Genomic DNA, 25,671 nt, shown 5'->3' with positions numbered 1-25,671 from the left:
CTTCAAGAGGGTAGGAATTGTGTTTGTTTCATTGCCATGCTCCTAGAATTTAGAAGAGTGTCCCAATGAAGATGTTTAATATCTGTTTATGGAGAGAGTACATGAAGGGGTCTATTGGAAGAAGAATTCTTAAAGAGTCTTTCCCTTAGTAAAGTTTTTAATGATCAAAAGAGACTTAGTAAAAATCAGTCCAGCAAAACATATCTGTGTTGAGGGGAGGTAAGGGGTAGGGAGACTGATAATAGGAAAGGATTTGTTGGGTGTGTGTGTGTGATAAAGGTACAAAATACTGAATGCCTTGCAAAACTATTTTTAATATTTAGAAATATGTGAGAAGTGCATTTGAGAGTAAATGCTTTGGCAAATTCAAAAAGAAGTCTACAGGTAGGTATCTGGCCTAGTGGTTGAGATCCACATGTTCCGTTATAGATGTACTTAGGTTTGATACCCACTCCAGCTTCCTGCAAAAGCAGACCCTTGGAAAGAAGTGGTGATGCCTCAAGTAATTGGATTGATGCTGCCCATGTAGAAGACTTAGAGAGTTTCTGGCTCCCAGCATTGGCCACTTGTCCCAGCACCAACCGATGCTGGTATTTGGGGAGTGAACCAGTATATAATAAGAATGCTCACTTTCCCTCTCCAAAAGTTAAATAAAATCAAAAAGCAAGTTTTATTTAATTCATACATTTGCTGCCATTTTTTATTTATTCTACTTTAAGAGAATAAACATCATAAGGCAAGTGACCAAAAGTAGCACATTTTGTGCACTTTCGGCCACTTGCTGCATTAGGCAGGTGTGTTTACTCTGCACTGATTTTGGTGTGAACTTCCCGGCTCTTGACCCGCAGTTTGTTGACCTGGGACTCGGCAATGTCAGCCCTCTCCTCGGCCTCCTCCAGCTCGTGCTGGAGCTTGCGGAATTTTGCCAGATTAGCGTTGGATTGCTCCTCCTGTGAACAGAAATGAAATTGTGAGATTTAGAGTTTATGGCTTTCCTCGTACTTGTCACCAGTTGGGATTATTTCTTCAGATTAAAGATCTTTTTCTAGTGTTTATTTGTGGTACCTAGCTTCAAATCAGAAAGAATTTTCCAGTTCAATTATATTCTTTTACTCTAAGAAATGAAAGGAGAAACAATTTTGGAACGGAGGGGACAGCCTCCATGTTTTGAATGCTCTGGAGGAAGGGCCTCATATCCTCTTACAGACTTCACTGTAAAGCCAATGTAAGGTCAGAATATTTTGGGGATTGTCTTAATTTTTTTTTCCATTTCTTTTAGTTTCAATACATCAACAAAGGAAAGAGGTGAGACTAGGAAGTCTGCCTCTTATTCTTTCCTTCTTTTCTACTTCCTGTCCTGCCCCCTTCCTTTTCCTGCCAGCAAACCATATCTGATGGGGTAGGGGGAGCAGGGGACAACTAGGAAAAGTGTAGTTGGAGACTCTCCCAATGTTCTCTTTTAATAATTAAGCAAAGGCAGGGAAAAGGAGTCCCTGCCAATGGCCCTGGTAGAAAGTGAATAAGACAGGGTAAGATTAAACGTTGGGCCTTTGAGAACACTTGCTTTTATGAATGGCCCGAGGGAGAGGAATGTTTATCATGGTGTTAATTAGTTTCTAGGGTATATTCTTTGCAGCTATCAAATGAAATAAGTAATTTGGAACACTTTTTTTTTTTTTTAATCTACAGTCCTTACAAGTTGCTTCATAATAGAAGTATCTCCTCTTGAAGTCCGATTCTGTAATTGGAATCGGGGATGATTCTTGATTTGTGTTCTTCTTCATGAACTCAATCCTTTAATACACTTTCTACTCCCCCAAAGAAACTTATTTCTTCTAAGTCTTAGAGATACTTACAGCTTCCTCAGCCTGTCTCTTGTACGACTTCACCTTTGCCTGCAATTTATCCACCAAGTCCTGCAGCCTGAGAACATTCTTGCGGTCTTCCTCAGACTGAAATTTGAAAAAAAAATGCATTTGACTCAATGTGATAAACCTACTAGAGTGGTCTGATGGCAGGTGGGATATGGGTGAACCTGAGCAACTCTGAACCTTTCACATAATGCAGCCAGCCTTGCTGAATGTCTACTGTGTACAGGCACTCTATCGCGGAACTGAATATACACACATCTTTTATCCTTACCTTATTCCTTGGAAAGTAGATGAGGAAAGTAAGGTTTGAATGTTAAGTGACTTCCTCAAGTTGAGAAAGGAAGACAGACTCACCCAGGCCTGATGCCCTGTTTATCTGGTTTGCAAACCTATACCTCTTTCTTTTGTTGCGTTGTTGTTTTATGCTCTTTAGAAAATCTTCCTTGCTTTGTATTTGGGATAAGCAACTGTATCTTTTACCCTGTAAATGTACTGTGTTGATGCATATCTGTTTGTGAATGATGCAACATAAATAGTCACCAGATTCTCACTTTCTCCCTGCGCAGCAAGAGTGGAGATTCTAGAAAGCTATTCTGCTTACCTGGTAGGTGAGCTCCTTGACTCTTCTTTCATGTTTTCGTAATCCTTTAATAGCTTCAGCATTACGCTTCTGTTCATTTTCAACCTCTCCTTCAAGCTCACGTACCTGCAACCAGGAAAGGTACTAATGCAGACAGCCCTGTGGGATATAGTTTAGTCCTGAAGATGCAGAGTGGGTATCTCCAGCCCCAGGACAAGGACTGGAGTCCATATTTAGGAAACGAGCAGGATAGAGGCAATGTCCCTTCCCCTTGTTGCATTCAGAAGTCTCAGAGATGGACACCCACCCTGGCCTCCAGCTTCTGGATCTGCTTCTTGCCACCCTTGAGCGCCAGCTGCTCGGCCTCATCCAGGCGGTGCTGCAGGTCCTTTACCGTCTGCTCCAGGTTCTTCTTCATGCGCTCCAGGTGGGCGCTGGTGTCCTGCTCCTTCTTCAGCTCCTCCGCCATCATGGCCGCCTGTGCAGCAGGGAAACAGACTCGGTTAGGAGAGCTGAGAGAGCGTGTCGTGCTGCACGTCTCCTCCCCAGTGTGTGGCCCTCTGCTCACATCAGTGATGGCCTTCTTGGCCTTCTCCTCTGCGTTGCGAGATTCTTGAATCACTTCTTCTACTTCACTCTGGAGCTGGGAAACATCATTTTCCAGTTTCTTCTTGGTGTTAATGAGGCTGGTGTTCTGTTAGGAATAGGCAGAAATGGACAAGGTTTACAGTCTGCTTTTTTGGGATTTTATAGATGGTTTATGTGTTGCTTCATGTAAGGAACCTGATACCAACATTTCACTCAATTTTAAGTATTTGTTTAGTAGAAAATCACGTGATTTATAATGTTGAAAAACCCTGTCCCCATGCCAGTGTCCACAGTGTCCATCTGACTTATGCATAAAAACTTCTAACACTTAAGAATGCTTTTTGGGCCCTTACACAATAGCCTAGCGGCTCTATCCTCGTCTCGCATCTGCCAGGATCCCTAGTGGGCATCTGTGTGTTTCGGCTGCTCCAGTTCCTATCCAGCTCCCTGCTTGTGGCATGGAAAAGCAGTGGAGGGACCCTGCACTTGTACAGGAGATCCAGGAGAGGATCCTGGCTTCAGATTGGCTCAGCTCTGACCCCTGCGGCCGCTATGAGGGTGAGCAAGCAGACTAAAGATCTCTCTCTGTTTATCCTTTTCTGTGTAAATCTGCCTTTCCAGTTTAAAAAAACAATGTTAAAAAAGAGAGAGAATGCCTTTCTTGGTATATATAAATTGTTGGAGACTTCAATCACATTTCAATCAGATATCATTACTTTTCCATACTTAAAAGGTTGGAAATGTTAGAAAATAATGGATTCTTTGTGTGTGTGCTTGGTACTGGATATTTCTCAATTAGAAAGGATCTGTTCCCTGTAGACTTTCATTATTGGCTGCCTTGGGGGAAATCACAATTTATCTTAACAAAACATTTTCTTAAAATGTCAACTCGGTGGTTCTCAAAAGGAAGCCATAGTGTCTCAAGAAGATAGTTGGGAATGCTTGGGGCTGCAGTGTTGGTTTTCAGAATGACTGGGTTGGGGAGAATGCTACTTAATGTAATGCCTAGGCAAGTCAGGGATACTAAGTGCCCTGCAAGGCATAGTGACATTGAACACAGTAATGACAAACTGTATGGGGCATTTTTAAATGTCTTCTTTCATTTTAAAGTGGTAGTCAACAGGTATCTTTATTCAACTTTGGCTCATTTTATGGTTTTGAAAATGAGCTATAGAGCCAAACCTTATTTTAAGTAAAAATGCAATACTACTTGGGGGAGGGAGGTGGAAAATCTAAAAAGATCAATAGGTAACATAAAAAATCATCCATAATCCTGTCTTGACAAGATAACCGCACTGAGTATTTTAGCTCAAAGCATCTTCTTTTTTCTTGAAGTATTTTATTGCTTCGGAGATCTTGTTTTGGATATGAATATATATTTCCATAGCTAAAATGGACATGATACTCTCTGTTCCCTGTAAAACAACTGGGGAGGATGCACCACAAGTCACACTTTATTTATGTATTTATTTTTTACAAATCTTGACTAACATAAAATTGTACTTACGGGTTACCACGTGATGTTTTGACACATATCTATGATGTGTAATCAGCATGAATATTCAGATGTCCAATCAGCATGAATATTCTATCTCTTCAGACATTTAGCATTTTTCATGGTGAATCTTACCCTTTTAAATATATTCATATTTATGACAAAGGGGTGCATCCATATTGTGTTTCTGTACCATCACTCACCAATACCATGACAGCTGTCAGCTCTCAGGGGGCCTCACCTGAGTGTGCAGGAGCTGCACGCGTTCACTGGCATCCAGGAGCTCTTGTTCTGCAATTTTCCTGCTCCTCTCCGTCTGCTCCAGTGTGGCCCGCAGCTCCTCGATCTCAGCCTGCAGCAGGTTGGCTCTGCGCTCCACCATGGCCAGTTGCTCCTTCAGGTCCTCCTGGCCACGCAGAGCATCATCCAGGTGCAGCTGGGTGTCCTGTTAACAAAAAGACCTTAAAAGTTCTGAAGAGTCTGTCAGCATCCCAGGGGATGAACTGGAAGAAGGTTTGGTGCCAGAAACAGGAAGTGACGTGCCTGTCATTAGAATGAACTTGAGAATGATGTTGCCACTTGCTTAAGGTTTTGGTGCATTATCAGAAGACAGTTTCTTGTTCTAGTTCTGCCATTAACTGGTCAGCTTTCAGTGAGTCACTGATGCTTATCATATGTACAATATTTTCTATATGCTCTACCTAATAGTTGACATCCATTATTTGATCCTCAGAGTAAACTTGTAAGGTGAGTAATTTTGTTCTTATTTTGAAGAAGTTTGTGAGTGGTTAAGTAGCTTAAACATTAGGCAGCTAGTAAGTGGTAAAACTAGGACTCAGCCTCGGGCCTATCTAGTGCCTAAATCTGCACACTTTATTTCATATTAAATCTTTGTATCTGGGTTTATGTGTGCTCTTACACATGAAATTTCTTTAACAGTGTTATGTGCTATGTGGATTTATTTTAGCTACCTCTGTTCTATCAGCTTGTAATTTGTTAAAAGAATATAGAATGATTTCACAAAGGCAGGTGGCTCCCTCAACTTCTTTGGTACCTTGAGGATGCCCTGGGTGTTCCTGTAGTTCCTCAGGCTCTCAGCAGCCAAGCGGTTGGCGTGGTTCAGCTGAATCTCCATCTCATTGAGGTCTCCCTCCATCTTCTTCTTGACTCTCAGGGCGTCGTTCCTGCTCCTGATCTCTGCGTCCAGCGTGCTCTGCATGGACTCCACTACTCGAATGTGGTTTCTCTTCAGCTGGTCGATCTCCTCATCCTTTTCAGCAATTTTCCTGTCGATCTCAGACTTGACTTGGTTCAGCTCAAGCTGGATGCGCAGGATCTTTCCCTCTTCATGTTCAAGAGATGCCTTAACACGACAGTGATCAATTTAAAATAGAAAAATACTTCAGTGTTTAGAGTCTGTTACATTGAGAGCCAAGCTCTTATTCATATCAATTTGTCTCATCTTATAAAGCACAATGTAGTAGTTTCCGAAACCTGTTCAGTCATCTTTCTTTTGCTTATTCAGTCACATATTAGCTGTGACAGCTCTGTAATAAGGGTTCCTTGTGCTATGCGAATACTATTCATGTTAGTACTACATGGTTATATGAGTAGGTTTATGCTTAGTAAACATGAGCTTTCAATCTATTTTATAAAAGCTATTCATTTGTGGTAATACTAATCATTGGTGCAGAAAACAGTGTTTTAATAATATGTTTTTGGGGTTACATAGTGTTCAGTCTGGAAGATGAAGGCAATGCAAATTCATGGAAAATATGTAATATAAAAAAACTACGTATGTATTTGATATGTGAAAATTATTTTGTTTGAAAGGCAAGGAGGGAGGGAGGGAAAAGAGAGAGAAAGAGAATATCTGCAGCAACTAGGGCTGTTCCAAAGCCAAAGTCAGGAGGCAGGAACTACATTTGGGTCTCACACATGGGTATCAGGGACCTAAGCACTTGAACTGGCTACCTCCCAAGGGGTGTTGGGTAGGAAGCTGGGACTTGAACCCAGGCACTTAGGCATGGAATATGAGTGTCCTCGAGTGGCACATTAAGTGCTATGCCCAATGTTTGCTCAAAAAAAATTATTTTGTACCAAAATAAACATCTATTTTTCCATGAACTTTTTGAAGTACCCTTATACATATGTATTTATTTGTTTCTGTCTTTTACATGTTAATCACATTTAATAGTCATGTAAGATTCCATAATACTATTATTCTGTAACTTGCTTATTTTTGTTCTTAGACTGGACACTTTGTCTTAAAGCTTTGTCTCCATTTAAGATTATTTTCTTGGGCTAAATGTTCAGAAATACATTTAATGAGCCAGAGTATTTACAGTGTTAGGTTTTGAAAGCTTTTGCCAAATTGCCCTTTGTAAAAATTGTGTAGGTTCAAATTGTCACCAGTTCTAAAGTAATATGCCTGTCTTTGGTACTACTGCCTATTTTCAGGATTTTCACTGATGCTTTTCTTGTATTTTTCTTTTTACAATATAATAACATGTACCTCTGCTTCCTCTAAAGCAGCCTGAATCTCACATTTCTCTTGTTCTACTTGCTTCTTTATCTTCTCCAATTCATGAATTTGCTTTCCTCCCTCTGCAATCTGCTCAGTGAGGTCAGAAATCTCCTCTGCAGATGAACAGGCAAAGGAAAAACAGTTAGACGTGTGGCATCACGGAAAGACAATGCCAGGGTAGGAAAGTGAAGGTCACAAGGACTTACGCTGCAAGTTCTTATTCTCCCTCTTTAGAGTTTCAAGGTGATCCAAGGATTCCTCATAGGCATTCTTCACCTTGAACAGCTCAGTGCTGAGAGAACGGGACTCCTTCTGGGAGGCCTCAAGTTCAGCCTGAGTTTCCTCGTACTTCTGTTTCCATTCTGATAGAACCTGAAAAAATAACAAATCATTAGCCAATGCAAAGAGAAGGGATACCGAATGAAACTTTCATGCAAATGTAAAGTGGGTTGGACCACCTTGTCAAAGTTCCTCTGCTTCTTGTCCAGCGCTGCGCAGGCAGCATTAGATCTCTCCACATCGAGCATGAGGTCTTCAACTTCATTCTGCAGCCGTTGCTTCGTCTTTTCAAGGGAAGCACATTTGGCATTCACGGCTTCCACATGCTCCTCAGCTTCCTGCAGACGCTGGGCCAGCTTCTTCCTGAAAAGTCAGCCAGGTAGTCAAAAGTGGCCAACCTCAGGAACAACAAAGTGATGCCCTCCTTGACTCCTCTTCACATTCTCCCCTCTCTCTCTACCCCTTCTTTTCTTCTGTTCCTTTCCTTCCTCCCTCCCTTTCTTTTTTCCTCTCTTAAAAAAAAAAGATTTATTTATTTGAAAGAGCTACAGAGGGGAAACAAGTGAGAGAGAGAGAGAGAGAGAGAGTGATCTTCCATTCATTGTTTCATTCCCTAAATGGTCAAAATGACTGGGCCACGCCAAAGCCAGGCACTTCAAGAATAGCAGGGGCCTAAGTCCATGGGCCATACTGCACTACTTCTCCTGTGCCATTAGCAGGGAGCTGGATCGAAAGTGTAACAACTGGATCACAAACTGGTACCAGTGTGAGATGCTTGTGTCACAGATGGCAGCTTTATTCACTATACCACATTGCTGACCCCTTCCAACCCTATTTTTATAGAGGCAAAAAAAAAATGTGTTTTCAGAACTGTAGCAGCCAGACAGATTGCGTGAAGGAGCATAAAGTGATGACTAAGTGGACCTCAGTCCTTGCAATGCTGCTGAATTCTTAGAGGCCACTTGTTGGTGCTGCCATAGCAGGTACCTTATTGCGTATGTACATCAGAATTTTGGAACGATCCAATTGAGTATGGTCGTGAAAATGATTACTGAGGACAATTTCATTGACTGATTAATATAGCCCTTCCTGTTCCAGAACAGATTTGAGGCTACCTAGCTGTTTTATTAGGCCAAAATACTCTGAGCATATTCTTTTTTCTCAAACTTTCATTTTATGTACTTTTCCCCTGTGGAATTGCCTGCTAATTCTAATCATACATATTTGGACCACCCAAACAGAGATATAAACTCATTGATAAATCAAGCTAATTCATTGCAGTTTTAAGAAGACACATAATTTTTTTTCTTCTTCTTCCAATTAATCTACATTCTTGCTTTTTTCCAGTTGTGTGCCATGTACATATCTTCAGGTACGGGAAAGCCTTTATTCCTGATGCTCAAGATGTACATGTAATAAAGTGCTATTTAGACCAACCCTAAATGTTACACAAATTTGGATTTAAGAGGTATGTTTGTCTACTTAGTGATAAGCAAGTGGCTCTGGAATCAGGCTCTCTGGTTCCAACCCCAGGTCTACTATTTGTTCAGCTTTTATTAACCCTTGCTAGTGGGTTAACATCCCATAGCCTCCCACCTGTAATATGGGGATGAGAAGAATGATATCAACATCATATGCCATGATGACCAAGTGAGCTCATGAACACAGAGTACCTGACACATCATGTGCACTCAACAAACATTAGCTTTCATTCTTGTTCCAATATCAGTGGCAGCATCACAGCCGCTTCTGGCAATAGCTGGGTTGGGCAGCTAAGACACTTGTCTTTTCCAGCATTCACAACACATACTTGGCCTCCTCCAGCTCCTCCGTGCGCTGGATGGCGTCCGTCTCGTACTTGGTCCTCCATTGGGCAACCTCGCTGTTGGCCTTGGACATTGCCCTCTGCAGCTCAGCCTTGGCTTCCTGCTCCTCCTCGTACTGCTCCCGCAGCAGGTCACAGTCATGGCGGGAGGACTGCAGGGCATGGGCCAGGGCATTCTTGGCCTACAAAAGTAGCAATTCAATGACTTAAATTCATGTAGTCAGTGATATTTAATTTATAGACCCCAAGCAGAAATCAACTGGACGTGTTTAGATTTGATTAGGTAAAAAGATCTTTGGCAAAACTTGCTTTAGTTTCTTCCTCCAGCTGCCGCTTTAATTCCTCAATCTGCTGAGTAGATGCCTGTTTGCTCCTGGAAAGCTGAGAGACTAAAGCTTCTTTCTCATCCAACTGACGGGAATATTCACCTATAAATCAAAGAAGCAAAAGCATAAAAATTATCCCAAAGCTTTTTTATGTTTCTACATGTGTGTGCACATGCATGTGTTCACATATTTATACACACATTACCTGCCTCTAAAATTGTTATCAAATTGGTGAAAAGTGGAGTTTAATAAGCAGTTTTATCATAAAAGTGTAGCATATCAAGTTTCTTAGCCTTGTTCCCTCCACTTTTGATCTGCTCAACATATGATGTTAGTTTATTTATCTCTCTTTCAAGTTAGATCATTTTTCTTTATTAAGAACCTCTGAATCACTTTTATCCTGTCCATGGCTAGAGGGCACCTAGGCGTCCCCACCTGCTTCCGTCTGCAGGCGCGCTCTCTGTGCCGTCAGGTCGTTGATCAGCCGCTGCTGCTCCTCCTCCTTGGCCTTCAGCTCACTCACTTGATCTTCCAGGGTGCGGCACATCTTCTCTAGATTTCCCTATGGCACATGTTATGAAAGATGAGACACTGAATGTAGTAACAAAATAAGTGATCGAACTTGGGTTGTTAAAGATATTTTCACAGGGCATCAATTTACATCAAGTGTAAGTAGAAAATTATGATGTTAACTCTGGATGCATGAGTTCAAACTTGATGAGTGTATAATGTCTTTTAACTGGTCATTGTTGGAGACCATTCATTTATCCTAATGTTATTGGCATTTGCTAAAATTAAACTTGGAATCACCTTAGTGGACTATGTTTCTTTCTTTTTTTAAAAAAATAAAACAGAATGAAATATGCTAAGGTAGAAAGAATTTGGTTAGTGCTATAAAATGCCTGCCTGTTCTGATGAGTGATGGAGAAGTGTGAATATTCTTAGAGTTCATTACCCATGTGTAGAGGATCTGCTGGGTACCTTGGCTTTGGAAATGGCCTCAGCATTACTACTGAGGTCATCAATTTCCATCTTGAGCTCGCTCTTCTCCTTCTCCAGCTTCTGCTTGACCCGCTGCAGGTTGTCAATCTGCTCCCCAAGCTCAGCCACGCTGTCTGCGTGCTTCTTCCTCAGGGTGGCTGCTGTGGCTTCGTGCTGCAGGGTGGCCTCCTCCAGGTCCCTGCGCATTTTCTGGAACTCAGCCTCCCTCTTCTTGTTCATCTCGATCTGGGCGGACGTGGCCCCACCAGCTTCTTCCAGGCGCTCGCTGATCTCCTCCAGTTCCCGGGAGAGGTCAGAGCGCTGCTTCTCAGCCTTGGCCCTGGAGGCCCGCTCAGCCTCGATCTCCTCCTCCAGCTCCTCGATGCGGGCCTGCGAGTAAAACAACTGCCTTGAACCATGTTCATCTTAGCTGCAGCTTTCATGTTTGTGTGTGTGTGTGTGTGTGTGTGTGTGTGTGGAAAACTAGCAGTGAAATGACTCACCTGCAACTCTTTTATCTTCTTCTGTAACTGAATTTCCACTGCTTGCTCATCTTCAATTTTGCTTATCAAATTGCTGATTTCAAATTCTTTTCTTAGGAGAAAAAAAGCAAAATTATGTTAATGATCATGTAAATGAGAAGGTTGTTACATATAGACTACTCCTAGAGTTCCTACTTTTTAAGCTTCTCATCAAGTTGCTGTTTGTCATTTTCTATATCCATTGTGGATTCCTGGGCCAGCTTCAGGTCTCCCTCCAGTTTCCTCTTGGCTCGTTCCAGATCCATGCGAAGTTTCTTTTCTTGTTCCAGAGACCCTTCAAGCTAATGAGCAAGTAAATATGTAAGAATTGAAAGGATTTTTTGTAAAGAATTGACAGCCTATTTTAAAATGTGCCTACATCATCTACTTGCTGCTCCAGCTTGGTTTTAGCTTTGGTCAGGGTGTTGACTTTGTCCTCCTCTGCCTGCAGGTCATCTAGGGTCTGCTGGTGGGCCTCTTGGAGGGCTTTCTTCTCCTTGGTCAGCTTGGCGATGGTTTCATCCAGGCCTGCCATCTCCTCTGTGAGGTTTTTCACCTTGGGAAGTAAAAAGACTTAGGACTAAGTATTGCATTTTGGCAGATTCAGTTCTGTGTTTTATTTTGTGCTAGAAACTCACAACCTTTCTACATGTGTGTTTTCTACCTTGTTCTCTGTGGCATGCTTCTCCTTTTCAACCTTGGCCAGGGTCAGCTCAAGGTCATCGATGTCCTTCTTGAGCTCTGAGCACTCATCCTCCAGCTTCCTCTTCTTGGCTGTCAGCTCAGCATTGATCTCTTCCTCGTCCTCAGCTCTCTCAGTCACCTCCTTGATCTTGGCCTCCAGTTGGATTTTGTTTTTAATCAGTTGCTCACACCTTTCCTCTGCATCAGCCAAACTGTCTGCTTCCTATGGTGAGATATATTATTAAGATGTTTAGAGAGCTTACTTATTTTGGAACTTGGTCTTTTCACAGAATATTAATGTTTCATCAAATTGTGTGAATTTTTCAGTTTGAGTATAAAGCTTAATTGAATGTTACTATGTAGCCTCAAGAAATGCAGCTAATTGGAAGAGAGCCTATAGCTTTAAACTACAAACTAATCAGCCGAATGATTGAACTGGTGAAGCCATTGAAGATTTAGTGTGGTAAAAGAGTGGAAAGATGTCTGAACAAGGCAGAAGAAAGCCTTGGATTCTTGTCTTAATATTGCCTCCATTTGTAGGATTTGGGGAAAAGTTCTTTATTCTCTTTATTGTCAATTTTTAGTGTGTCAATAAGCAAACTGAAATGAACATTTGTTGAGTGCATTATTGCTGTGAAATTAAGATTATGGTTTAATGAAATTGGTTAATTTTGGTTTTATTATTCCTTCTCCTTCTCATGTAACTGGTGTTGGGATTTAATTTAAAAAAACAATTTCAGAATATGAATTAAATACATTTTAATTATACAATATACCAAACACTTCTTGATAGCCAATATCAGTGCTTTAATTGTCCAAGATTTCCATTTCCATTGAAATGTTTTCTTATTAGTTTTAACATAAATTATAGAACATTTAAGATCGGATAATTCTGAAAAACTGTAACTCAAAAAATTTTATTATAAGTGACTAATTAAAGGACTGAAATAAAGATCAAGTCAGGAATTAAATTATTATATTACTCTGGCCTGGAAAATTCCTGTAACTTCCCCGTATTTTGTTTGTTTGTATATGAACTTTTTCTTTCAAAAAGTTTACCTAATTCATTTTATTGATTTGAAAGGCAGAGTACCAGTGAGAAAAAGAGAAAAAAATGATGAGCATTTCTCATCAGTTTACTTCCTAAATGGCAGCAGCAGCAGCTGGGGCTGGTGTAGGCCTAAGCTGAAGCCTAGAACTCCATCTGGGTCTGCGATTTGGGTGCCAAGGACTCAGCATTTGAGCTATTGTCTCCTGTCTCCCAGAAGCATTAACAGCAAGTTGCATCAAAAGCAGAAGCAGAGGCAGGACTTGATCTCAGGCACTGAGAGTTAGAACCTGAATGTTCCAAGTAGAGGAACATTCCAATAAGTTTATTTGACCAAATTTCAGGAGTTGCGGAATTGACATAGAGAGAAAGAGGCAATTAACTGTCTTTCTTGTGTTTAAATTCAGTCTCATAGACTTACTTTTTAAGATTTGGATGAAGCAGCTAAGGCAAAGGGGAAAAATACTGATTTTTCATTTGGGCGATTGACTTTAAACTGTTTGTTTCATCATGGCAGTTAACTTTGTGATATTATTGAATAAATTTTTCTATTCTCCTTTTGTAAAATAGAAGTAATCGTGCCATTCTTTCCTTAAAAATTTTGAAAGATAAGGAAAACACACACACACACACACACACACACACACACATTTAAAATACAACATAGTTTTTCTTTAAAAGGAAAGACCACTTGCAAATCTCAAGTATATGTGTGTTTAAGCCAATGCATGCTTCAGTAACATGGTATGTTCTAAGTATGGAATACTTACAGATTGGACCTGAAGTTGTAGGTCATTTTTCTCTTTCAAGAGGGTGACCATCTTTTCCTCCAGTTCCTTCCTCTTTGCCTCTGACTTGGCGAGTTCGTCTTTGGTCTTCTGGAACTCCTCCTTCATGGTGGCCATCTCCTTCTCAGTCTCCGCACTCTTGAGCAGGGGTTTGATCTTGAAGAACAATTTCATCCATGGCCAGTGCTTGACGTTCATGAAGGCACGGACATTGTACTGGATGCAGAAAAGTGCTTCTCTGAAATGTTATAAAAATGTCAGTGTAGACTAATCCACTAAAGATAATGTTATTGTTATCAATAACTCATAGATTTCCCTTTCAATGAATACCCCACACATAAATCACATGTCAGATTCTGAATATGAATGTTTTACACATATATATACACACACCTCAATGTGTGTGCTGTCACACGCACAATCACACTCACAGTCCTCAGTATTGATTAACCAATGTGAGTACTCTTCCTATTGAGCAATTCTGTGTTCTCTGTTCCTATCAAGCAAGTTACCTTTGCAGGGTATGCAGTTTAAACATACGAGCAACACATACCATATTAGGATCACTTGACACAATGTTAGTGATTCGGGTGAGGGCCTGGTGATTATAAGTCAATTGTGCCACTTGGCTGTTAGTATATTTGTAGACCATGAAACAGCATAAGTTGCTTTCCCAACTATTCCTTCTAAACTGGGACTGTGGTTTATCATGTCTTCCTCAAAATCTCTCTTATTATTTTGAAAAATCAATGACCCATTCTGTAGACCTCTATGGATTTCTTAATGTAATATTATTTCAGCCTTGCACAAATTCCTTAAAATGCTTCAGTTTCACTCAATTAGGTTGTACCATTTCAGAGTTTATAGCATAGATGGAGCTCCAGACTCTGTTTTATTTAAATAAAGATGAAAAATACTATAGCAACAAACAGCCAAAGTTTGAATAATCTATCTTGTAATGTGATCTCCTCAAGTTTGTTGCATTGGAAATTGCATTACTGTGGCTTCAATTTTTAAGATCCATAACTGAGAAGGCAGATACCGTGACACAAAACAAAATATAGAGACATGAGGAAAAGACTTTAGAACACTTATAAAACAGACCTAAAGTATAAGGAAAAAATGAATATTAAGTGAATGGGTTAAGGAGAGGACATGTAATAATGCTGAGTGAGGTTATTTACAGAATGGGAATATGGAAGTTTTGAATACATGAATAGAATGAAGAGGGAGGGCTTGTGCAGACATGAGGACAAGAGATAAGCAAATTATCCTTGCATGGCTGGAAAAGGCTGTGTGGTTGGAGATAGATGAAGTGGGGAATAGAAAGGCCCTAGACAGCCAGACAAGGCAACTTTGATTTGATGTGGACACTGGTGGGAACCATGAACTGCGATATGGCCTGATGGACAGAGTGCTTCCTGCAGCTTGATGTGAGGAGGATGGAAAAGGAGAGATTGGAGGCAGGAAGGAATCCATATGGGAGGGCTGAGGAGTTGTAGGAGTGAGTTCTGAACTGGTTGAGTTATACATATCGCCACCAAAAAGTATAACTAATGAATGAGGAAGGCTGATTTATAGTCCCCAAGGAACTTTGTACTTCAGATACCCTATAGCTGTTACCTCCTCTGCAACATCTTCTGATATTCCACCCTCATTAGGAATCCCCTACAGACAGCTTGTGTTCTCGTAATAATCTGGGCCAACTTCTCATCTCTCATTTCCTCCAGAAGACCCAGAAGGCCGGCTTTGAAGAAAACCTGCAGCAAGGGAGAATCATAAATCATGCATGAACTGTAGGAGGCACAGAAGTGGCTGAAGGTACTTGGATCCATTGGAGAGAAACAGCAGTTCTACCTTGGTATGTCCAAATTTATATTGGGTGTGATCAATATCAATAGAGGCCAGGAGCTTCTCAGAGGCCTTCTTACTGTCAATGAACTGTCCCTCTGGAATAGCACTTGCGTTTAACACCTTGTATCTGTTCAGTTGAAAAAAGAGTGGTTAGGAAATGTGGTCAGATAGGCAAACCAAATAACACCAGAAAGAAATGTTGATTATAAATCTGAGGGCAAAAGTAGGAGTAGAAAAATCTAGCTGTCCATTAAACGGTGACCAACATGATTTTCAGATGCATGTCCTTTCCTGTTACTCTTCTAATCTGTGATTGCAACCTACTATCACAAGACTTTATGTTCAGTTTCCTCATCCTGTAATAAACAGGATGCATGAAATACAGAAACCACAGTTAAGATGATAAAATATCCGCAGCATGCAGAGAAATGCAACAGTGAGACTGACCTTTGCTTAAAATCACCATAGAGGATTCTGCTTGGGAATCCTTTCCTGCAGATGCGGATGCCCTCCAGCACACCGTTGCACCTCAGCTGGTGCAGGACCAGCTCATGTTCCATGGCACCTAAAAATACAGAGTGCTTGCCTCTGGACACTGCATTTTCTAACTTGTGCCTACTTGATTATTTCATGCTATACACCTTACCTGGAGTTTTGGTTTCATTGGGAATGATACACCGTACAAAATGAGGGTGTGTGCTTCTGAGGTTGGTCATCAGCTTGTTTAAATTTTCCTAGAAAAGCAGAGAAAAGGACTAGATGGAAAAGTTTATTTTCTGTTTTTTTTCCTTTCTTTTGTAATTAGGTGGAATGTATGCAGGCATTGTGTGTGTGTGTGTGTGTGTGTGTGAGAGAGAGAGAGAGAGAGAGAGAGAGAGAGAGAGAGAAAACTACTAGCCAGAAGCCTATGAGGCTTCATTGTCTTACATTCTGAAGATATCTAGTCTGCCTAATAAACAGAGAACAAAAAGGCTTGGAAGCAAAGCAGGTCTCCAAGGAAATAATTTACAACACCTGGAATCTCTCTTAGATGCAACCAGCATGTTCAATGGCCTTGATACAAAGGAAATATTCTCATCTGAGACACAGAAGGCAAAAGACAATGGCCTTGTTTTGCCAATAATGAGCTGCCTGACTCTACAAAATCTCTTTTGTCTCACTGGGTCTCATCTAAAAGTAGTTGAGATCACCTACAAGCTTCCCTTTCTTTTTTCAGTGCTAATAATTTTCGCAATACAACTTTACAGTGATAACCGAGATACACATTTGTCCCATCTTCTGCTATTTCTGTTTGAGTTTATTATTCCCTGGGAGCTTTAACCCCTTGTTTTGTTTTTTGAAGAGTCCAGAATTGTAAAAAATGTTACCTTGTGTGGATGAATCTTACATGCCTGAGGATATGTACAATGTGGAACACATTGGGGGAGTTATTCCAGAAATAGAGTAATTGGTCATGACAGAAGATCATGTTTTATTCATCAGAGAAAACACACATATAGATATTTCTCAGTATTTTTGAGAAGTAGTCCTTAAGAAGGCATTTTTTTTCAAATTTTAGTTATCCATTCGATAAATGGTTTGAACTAGGAAATAGTTACTTGAAAAGTAATCTGATTTTCTAACTATGGAAACATGTACAAGGACACATTGATGAACCAATTGTCTGTGCAAATTGATAATGAGAAAGAAGAAGAGCACGAGTAATTTCCTGTTTTGGATTAGCTAGTACATAGTATGTCACATATACATTTGGATTTTAAAAGGAATGAGACATAGCCACACAGATTCTGATTAAGTAACCATTAGTTTAGACACTTGTACAATCCCTCTTGAAAGAGCCATTTTTTTTTTTTACTACATGGGACAATCATATCCATTTGTAGTAAAATCATTATTATTTTAATCTCAGAAAATGTTTTCTAGCTTAATTATCTATTTAAATCATCATGTTTAGCTTTAGATGGGTACAGCTACTAAAAATTAAATCTATATTTCCTTGGGAGGATGTTCTAAAGAGTGTAGCTCAGCTCCAGCCATTGTGGCCATTTGGGGAGTGAACCAGTGGATGGAAAATCTTTTTCTATGTCTCTCCGCTCTGTAAATCTGCCTTTCCAGTAAAAAAATAAATATAAATATTAAAAAGAAGAATGCGGCCTTTAAAGCTTTGAAGTTCTGCTCTATTTCTTGAGAATGAGCTTTGCTGGAATATAAAGCTCTTTAGCTCATGTTAGTATTCCTGAATGTATTAGATAATCATAAGGAATAGCGCATAAAGCACTTGTCTCTACAGGAGTAGCATTGCTTTGGCTATACCCTGATGAGAGTCAGGGTTCAGAATTATTTCTTATAATGTCCCAGTTTTTCCCAATTTATTCTAAGTCCTGTAATTGTGATAATTAATAGAAATTGGATAGATTTTTGTTTTCAAAATAAATTTGCACTTTACCCTGAAAAGTGCTGACACAGTCTGGAAAGATGAACCCTTCTTCTTAGCACCTTTCTTTGCACCGCCATCTGAGATAGACAGAAAACCCATCAATTAGAGTAAAATTCCTAAAACTAGCATGTCACAAGGCTGGTCTGTGAGAGGAACTGTAATTTAAACTAACAGTATTATCAGTACCTGCTTCAGCACTGGCGTATGTGGAGAAGAGACTGGCCAGAGTCTTCATCGCAGACTTCTGGTAGAGCCCCACCACTGTGTCATTCAGGGGGTCCTTGTTCTTGTCCAGCCAGCCAGCGATGTTGTAGTCCACGGTGCCCGCATAGTGCACCAGCGAGAAGTGGGCCTCAGCCTTGCCTTTGGCAGGCTTGGGCTTCTGGAAGTTGGCAGACTTACCCAGGTGCTGGTCGTAGAGCTTGTTCTTGAAGGAGGTGTCTGTGGCCTTGGGGAACATGCACTCCTCTTCCAGGATGGAGAAGATGCCCAGGGGCTAATTGAAACAGAAGAGACATTGGCATCAGTCTCATTTCTCTCAAAAGATAGAGGCACAGTGTGTTTCACTTAATTGAATTATTAGCACTTATGATTAAATGTATATATAAAGTGAATCAGGGTCCCAGCCTAAAGATTTTCCCTTTGTGACTATTGGAACAAGGTTTCCACTATTCCATCCCACATTCGAACTATAGCATTATTTTCAATTCAAACAATAGCTGGGTGCAAACACCAACTGTCAGCATGGGGAGTGTCTGAGTGGTAGTTGTTTGTTTTGTCTTTATCTCACTGTTTTCCACATTAAATCAGTAAATCTGTTGTGAAAGTTTTATTTTTTTGTTGAGAGAAGAATTTTCTCACTTAGCATATGCAGTATGAATAACCCAAACTTATGTAAAGGTATTCTATGCATTTACTGAAGTAGTGTCAGCATTTTGACTTCTTAATTTTGAACAGGTTAACTTCCATGAAGGAAATAGGTACATTATCTGTACTTTCATTTTTATTTAGAAAAAAAAATATTTTTATTGCTGACATCCTGGATCAGAATGGCAGTTCATAGGGTAGTTCTAGTGAGCCCAACCATCTCCGATGGAGTTTTTGGTGCTGTTTTCTAAGGATTTGAGTTCGCATTAGAATAAAGATGATCAGAGCAAAACAAAGCTAAACATTCTCGGCTTTCTCTTGTGTAAAAGTTAAAACAAGTGATTTCTAAATAGTAATTTTCTCTTTTGTTCAGGTTGCAAACTATTTAAGAGTATAGCAATACATTCTAGGATTTATTAGCACATTTGGACAGTTGTCCATACAGCCTGACCTTTTTCTTGAAAATCAAACAGACCTTCTCAATGAGCTCAATGCAGGCAGCCAGGTCCATCCCAAAGTCAATGAACGTCCACTCGATGCCTTCCTTCTTGTACTCCTCCTGCTCCAGCACGAACATGTGGTGGTTGAAAAACTGTTGCAGTTTCTCATTGGTGAAGTTGATGCACAGCTGCTCCAGGCTGTTGAACTGAGGGTTTCAAACACCAGAGTGTGAGTTTGGAAAATCCACTGGGGATTTGGTAAAACAGGTCTAAGTAGGGGGATTTTTTTTTTTGGTCATTTACCCAAACAACTCACATCAAAGATCTCAAAGCCTGCAATGTCCAAGACCCCGATGAAGTACTGCCTGGGCTGCTTGGTGTCCAGCTGCTGGTTGATACGGGTCACCATCCACAGGAACATCTTCTCGTAGACGGCTTTGGCCAGAGCGCCCACTGCATTGTACACCTTCACAGAGAGAGTAACATGTGTCAGTGTTGTTAAAGCCATGTCTAGGTGGCTTGGAAAGTGTATGATTCATTGAGGTTATGTGTTTACCTGCTGCACAGTCTGGCCTTTGGTGACATACTCATTGCCGACCTTGACCCTGGGGTAGCAGAGGGCTTTCAGCAGGTCAGCAGAGTTCAGACTCTGGAGATAGGCTGCCTTGTCAGCAACTGCAGAGACGGTTCAGATAATCTTGTTGGGTATACTGTTTAATAATTTGTTTTCCCACAATCTAATTTTTAAGTGACTTAAAGTTTTAAGTAGTTCTATAGAAGGTAAAATGAGATTCTCTGTTACATTAGAACATGTACTTGCCACTTCTCCATCACTTATACTGGCTTTTGGTTTCTCTTTGAGAGAATTTCATCGTGAGTAAACATTTATTGCAGTATTTTATGTTTAATAAAAATATATATCTTTGCTTTAAATACATTGCATATAATTGGAAGGCAAGATATAAATATACTTTACTGTTCACTATAAGATTGTTGTAAAAGTCAGAATATTTAGATTGATATCTTAGTTTTATCCTTCAAATTTTATATTAATAGATAAATGCCCTTTCTATATATTTATTTATTCAAAAAGGCCAAGAGTGACTCTAGAGGCCCCATTCATCAGTTGCCTGCAGTGTGTAGTTTTAGATTGGGACTGAAATCGGGAGTTGGGATTGTGATTTGGATCTGCCCCATTGGTGTCAGGAACTTGAGTACTTGAGCCATCACTGCTGCCTCCAGAGTCTGCATTAGCAGTAAGCTGGAGCTGGAGTTAGTAACCAAACTCTGGTGCCCAGATGGATGAATCAGGTATCTTAACTACTGCCTTAACTGCTGGCTCAACACATCTCCCTGGGTTAATTGCTTTATCTGAAAATGTAGGGATTAAATGTAGCTGGGTGATCTCTACAGAGTCCCCTTCTAAATTTCTGGTAAGGACTCTAATGTAAATGCTGCACATCAGCTATGAAAGTGTAATCGCTAAAGTGTTTGGAGGAGGGAAGAGAGTGTTTAGCTAGGTGATTAGGAAAGCCTTTAAGGAACATACAGGCAACTTCCTGTGATCAGTTATGTGTACTATATTATTTTTTTTCTTACTTGCTGTCTTGATTGTTGACAGTTTCATGTATAGGCAATACAACAAGCATACAAGTATCACTTGGAGCATCCTTCACCTCTAGCCCTGCATTTGGGAGACTCCTCCATTGCCAGCTCCTAGGTCTTTCTAGCTCACGTTAAAATAGACCACTATGCAGAGTTATCTTATGTACCTGTCTCCTCTCTCCCGGCCATTGTCAAGGCAAAGCAGAAGCACTGTATCATCTCATTCCATCTCTAATTACCTGTGTCATATATGGGGTTACTGGCGCTCATTTAACTTACTTTGGTAGAAATAATGGAGATGTGAGGAAGCCAAAGGGTGAAGGACGCATGAGGGAGATGTCAGTGTAGAATAGGGACTCACTGCTCTAGGTACCTTCAGTGCCATCTGGCTCGGCTTGCTCCTCACGCTGCTTTTGTTTGAATTTCATGTTTCCATAATGCATCACAGCCCCCGTGAGCTTGTAGATGGACACTTTCTCTTCAGGAGTGAAGCCCAGGATGTCAATGGCACTCTGCCAGAAGAATGATGGGTTAAAATTAGGTCAGAAGAAACTAACTGATCTAGGAGAGCGTATACTGTAACCTCAGGCAGCTCTGCCTACAGTGAGTTGCTGCTGCCATACCCATCTTGGGTTTTTGTGACTTACATCTGTGGCCATCAGCTCCTCCTGGTCATCAATACTGGGGACTGTGATCTCCCCCTGGCTGACGAAGGCATAGTCATACGGGTTGGTGGTGATCAGGAGCATTTCTGGGTACAACAGAGTTCAGGATAAATGTTTTACATCAGAAATTGTTAATTAAATCATTAAGCTCCATCTGTGAATCGCAGCTCTCCCTTACCAATGAGATCTGGCTTCTTATTAGATGTGATCTGATAAAAAATATGGTAACTTCTTTCCGCCTTTAGCTGAAAAGTAACTCTAGACTTTTCTAGGAGATCTGGGAAGAGAGAGAAGTAGATATAAATTCAAGGGGGGAAAAAGGTCAGTGTTTCTGAGATATTAAATTATCCTCATTGTCTTTGGCCAAAATTGGGGGCATTAAATGTGGATCTGTTGAGATTTCAAGTTGATGATTGATCATCTTGCTGTCTATGTTAGGGTCACAGATGCACATGGGAGTTGCCTGTGGGTCTCACCCACTAAGAGCCACAAATGAAGCACTTGCATTAGAACTAATACCTTTTTCATATGAAGGATTCATCATCTGTGTTTTAGTTGATCCCTCTTGGGATCATCTTGCATTCCCTCTGTGGTAAGGGAATGCAGACAAGGTCAAGGTAGGTCAAGAGCAAATCATGGAGCTATTCTGTGAATCCCCAGGAATCTCATAGGAACTAGTTCTAGTATCTGTCCTGAAAAAAAATATCTAGTTGCCTATGAGGCTGGAGTTCTTCTAGTAAGTGCTACAGAATCTTCACTCTAAGATGGAGGTAAGTGATGCACTGGTGAAGAATGGATAAATGTGTCCCTCTGTCATAGGCTACAAGGCAGCAGGCCACTTGTCCACAAGTGCCAGGCACAGCAATCATTGCAAAACATCCCTGGAAGCATTTGTGTTCCTGCATGGATTTTCAGGGGTCCTGTTACTCACATGTTTCTATGTCGGCAGATGCCAGCTTGCCTGTAGTCCCGAAGTGGATTCTAATGAATTTGCCCTTGAAAAGATAATTTAGTGTTAAAAAGCTGAAGTACACAGAGAAATACAACTGAAAAAAAAATAGTAATTCAGATGTGGTTACCCTGGGGTTTAGGGCAGAGAAGACCCAAGAGACTTACAAAGCGGGAGGAGTTGTCATTCCGCACGGTCTTGGCATTGCCGAAGGCCTCCAGCAGGGGGTTGGCACTGATGATTTGATCTTCCAGTGTCCCCTGCAAAGGCAAGAGCAGCTCTGACACGTGGAGCCCGTGGCTTCTGAGAGCCCCCTGACTCCGCTACAAAACCCACCTGCATTTTGCCAGGTTCCTCCTTCTTCTTCTCTCCAGTGACTGCAATTGTTGCAAAGTACTGGATGACACGCTTGGTGTTCACGGTCTTCCCTGCTCCGGATTCTCCGCTGTCAAACAGAAGTCAGAGAAGAGATGAGAACGTTTGCCCACCCTGTTCACCCCTAGGGCAATGACGACACACTAGAGAAGAAGAAAATCACATACGTGATCAGGATGGACTGGTTCTCTCGATCTGTGAAAGCAATCAAGACCATCAGATTTTTGAAGAGCACATGTTAGATGACTAAATCAGATCAAAAACTGCTTGTTCTTTTAACTTTTTGGAAAGGATCACTTATTACTTTGGTTTTGTGTTCAGCCTCCAAAGTGTCTAATTATCTCTTAGAATAAATTTTGTTAGAAGAAGGGGCAAAGTACAATCTGGTTTTATTTGTGTGTGTGTGTGTGTGTATATATATATATCCCATGAATTTTTTATAATGGTAAAATGCAGAATTTGCCATTTCAGCGATTTTTAAACATAGCTTGATGGTAGTATTACGTATATTCATAAAATTTTGCAGCTATTATCACATTCTGTCTCCATAACTCTTTACATGTTGTGAAACTGAAAGCCTTTATCTGTTAAACAGTAACTCCATAGGCTGTATTCTCTCACCCTCTAGCAGTCACCTTTGTCTCCATGCATTTACTAAAAATAATTCACATAAGGAAAATCAATGTTATTCTTTTTTTAATGACTTGCTTATTTTTTCAGAGAAAAAGAGTTATTTTTTCCTAAGGGGGGAAAAAGGGCCTGGATACCTCTTGTACTCCCATCTTGTGGGAAAATACTTCAAAATACCTGGAAGAGAAGTAAGTCTCTTTACTCGTGTATTTGCAATTGACTCTCCTTCTCTCTTGTCAGTTGCAAATAAAGTATTCACAAAGATCCTAGCTGTGGCTGCTGACCCTTTCCCTTGATTGCTGTAGCTCTGGTGACTTTAAAGTAATTATTGGATTTTATTTTTATCTTAATTAAAAAATATGCAGAAAGCAATAAATGCGGTATCTAGGAAAAGTTCATAGAAATGAAATTAAAAGATGAATTTGCCCAAAATTTCAATTCTGTGCAAGCTTTTTTCAGAAGATAATTTTCCATGAGCTTTTTGAAGATCTCTCCTGTGTTTTTGACTATTTGCTGATTGCTTCAAGTAAGTGTCCTCTCACTAGCAGTGTTAGCTTGGGAGGACAGTGAATTCAGCAAACTTGTCTTTATTCTTCTGAAAAATGGAGGTGGCTGCAGGGAGGAACATCGGACATCAAAGCCGTGAACGTCCTTTGAAAACAGTCAGATCCCATGTAACTGAAGCATGTTATTATAAGACTCTGATGAGGTCTGTTAGCTCATCAGAGACCCTGCGTATCCATCACTGTAAATAGAAACTTCACTCACTCACCAGTCAGCATGAACTGATAGGCGTTGTCAGAGATGGAGAAGATGTGGGGCGGGGCCTCCTGGCGCTTTTTGCCTCTGTAGGCAGCCACCACCTCGGGGTTGTACACTGGCAGCCACTTGTAGGGGTTGACGGTGACACAGAAGAGCCCTGAGTAGGTCTGGGGGCGGGAAATTCAGAAAATTCAATCATGTGTCTTTTTATTCAGGGAAACAAATGGGATAAAAAGAGAAGTTTGTTGGCACTCACGTAGATCATCCAGGCTGCATAACGCTCTTTGAGGTTGTACAGCACACCAGGCTCGTGCAAGTGGGTCATCATGGCCATGTCTTCAATTTTGTCATATTTTGGAGGGTTCATAGGGAAGACTTGGTCTTCCTTGACGGTTAGAGTCTGGTAAGCAAGTGGATAGTTTTTGTTAATAGTTTAGGTGGCTTTTATGAATACTTGTTTAGTTTGGCTACAAAAATTATATTTGCACATACTTCTCATTATGTTGTCCAATGTCCTTTAAAGATGTGAAAATAAGACTCTGGTTCCTCTGATGAGCTAGGGTATTGTCATTTTTATTTATTTTTTTATTTCTTTTTCCTTCCATGATCTATCCAGTTTTTTTTTTTTTTTCCAGTTTATATCCTTTTCTTCTTAAATAGTCTAGATCTTAAAATTTTTCCTTGGCTGTTCATTACAAGGAATTTTTTTTTTTTAGTCTAAGTAATGGGGATATTGAACTAAGTGAACACTCAGAAATTCTGATAGGAGGAAATATTTGTATGTCCATGTTTGGAAATACAGATTGCAAAGTGGAGAATTGAAGGAAAATGGTAACAGCCAACACTAGCGCAGTAAAAGTGCTGTGGAAAGTTGGGACGGAAAGACATGAAGCTATTGCTGTAAATTCTTTTTCCCTTTCAAATCTGTTTCCTACAATGACCAGGAGGGTGGTTGTGCTGGCAATAAGCTGAGAGATTTCTGGCAAGTTAGGCTTCAAAGTGTGCAGTGTGTTCTTTGTTTTTACTTACTGCTCCACCTTCCGTCTTTACTGTCACTTTCCCTCCTTCCCTGCTTTGTATAGTGCTCTTCACGTAGGATTCCTTGGGCTCCGCTACGAAGACAGATGTTTTGGCATCGAAAGGCTTGTTTTGTGCCTCAATCCTCTCCCTTTCCGATTTTCGGAGGTAGGGAGCGGCTTCGCCAAAAATCGCCATCTCGGCGTCCGAACTCGAGCTCATGGCTGTGATTTCTTTAGCGAAGGAGTCTACCTTGGAGAGAAAACAAGGGAAAGGTGGGGAAGAGAAAGCAGAAATCACGAATGTCAGAGCTTGAAATGAAATCAATGTCGAGCGTGGACTATGTCCTGGAGTTCTACACGGTTTAAAGGACTGGTTTGGAATGAGACTCTAGTTTTAGGCTTCATTTTTAAGACTTTCCTTTCCAGATCCTATAATCTTGCTTCTGCCATATGCAAGGACAGTCAGATGTGAAAGAGTTTGTCTGGTGCAAATGAAAATTGGTAATTTCACAGTTATCAGAAAAGACCTTTGCCTTTTGTTGGTCCTTTTTGTCA

General features: G+C 40.6%; 1 protein-coding gene across 4 annotated transcripts; it reads right to left on the bottom strand.

The window, feature by feature from the left end:
• Positions 1–682: 682 nt before the first annotated feature.
• Positions 683–25,336, bottom strand: LOC121169702 (myosin-8). Of its 4 annotated transcripts, none has more exons than XM_041000338.1 (38): positions 25,127–25,336; positions 24,354–24,497; positions 24,108–24,264; positions 22,873–22,900; positions 22,667–22,775; positions 22,498–22,590; positions 22,313–22,376; positions 21,560–21,658; positions 21,364–21,467; positions 21,090–21,228; positions 19,668–19,786; positions 19,428–19,577; positions 19,147–19,317; positions 17,991–18,300; positions 17,814–17,881; positions 16,014–16,101; positions 15,815–15,932; positions 15,371–15,494; positions 15,137–15,273; positions 13,496–13,751; positions 11,658–11,900; positions 11,373–11,549; positions 11,150–11,295; positions 10,976–11,066; positions 10,473–10,862; positions 9,927–10,053; positions 9,475–9,593; positions 9,151–9,347; positions 7,520–7,703; positions 7,268–7,433; positions 7,050–7,174; positions 5,589–5,897; positions 4,776–4,979; positions 3,020–3,145; positions 2,759–2,929; positions 2,473–2,577; positions 1,857–1,952; positions 683–950 (listed from the first exon to the last, which is right to left on the bottom strand). In XM_041000338.1, the coding sequence occupies exons 1-38, from the start codon at positions 25,334–25,336 to the stop codon at positions 801–803; spliced, it is 5,814 nt and encodes a 1,937-aa protein (XP_040856272.1). In that variant the 3' UTR covers positions 683–800. The 4 variants fall into 4 exon arrangements, with proteins under 4 accessions (XP_040856272.1, XP_040856270.1, XP_040856273.1 ...); XM_041000336.1 differs by having other exon boundaries at positions 801–950; positions 17,814–17,867; positions 17,977–18,300; positions 22,498–22,608; positions 22,658–22,775; XM_041000339.1 differs by having other exon boundaries at positions 801–950; positions 17,973–18,300.
• Positions 25,337–25,671: the final 335 nt, after the last annotated feature.

The sequence above is a fragment of the Ochotona curzoniae genome, unplaced genomic scaffold, assembly GCF_017591425.1.
Source record: "Ochotona curzoniae isolate NIBS_2020 unplaced genomic scaffold, NIBS_Ocur_1.0 scaffold_2453, whole genome shotgun sequence".
Lineage (NCBI taxonomy): Eukaryota > Metazoa > Chordata > Mammalia > Lagomorpha > Ochotonidae > Ochotona > Ochotona curzoniae.
Note: the sequence above shows the minus strand (reverse complement) of the source record. Positions and strands in the feature narration are given on the sequence as shown.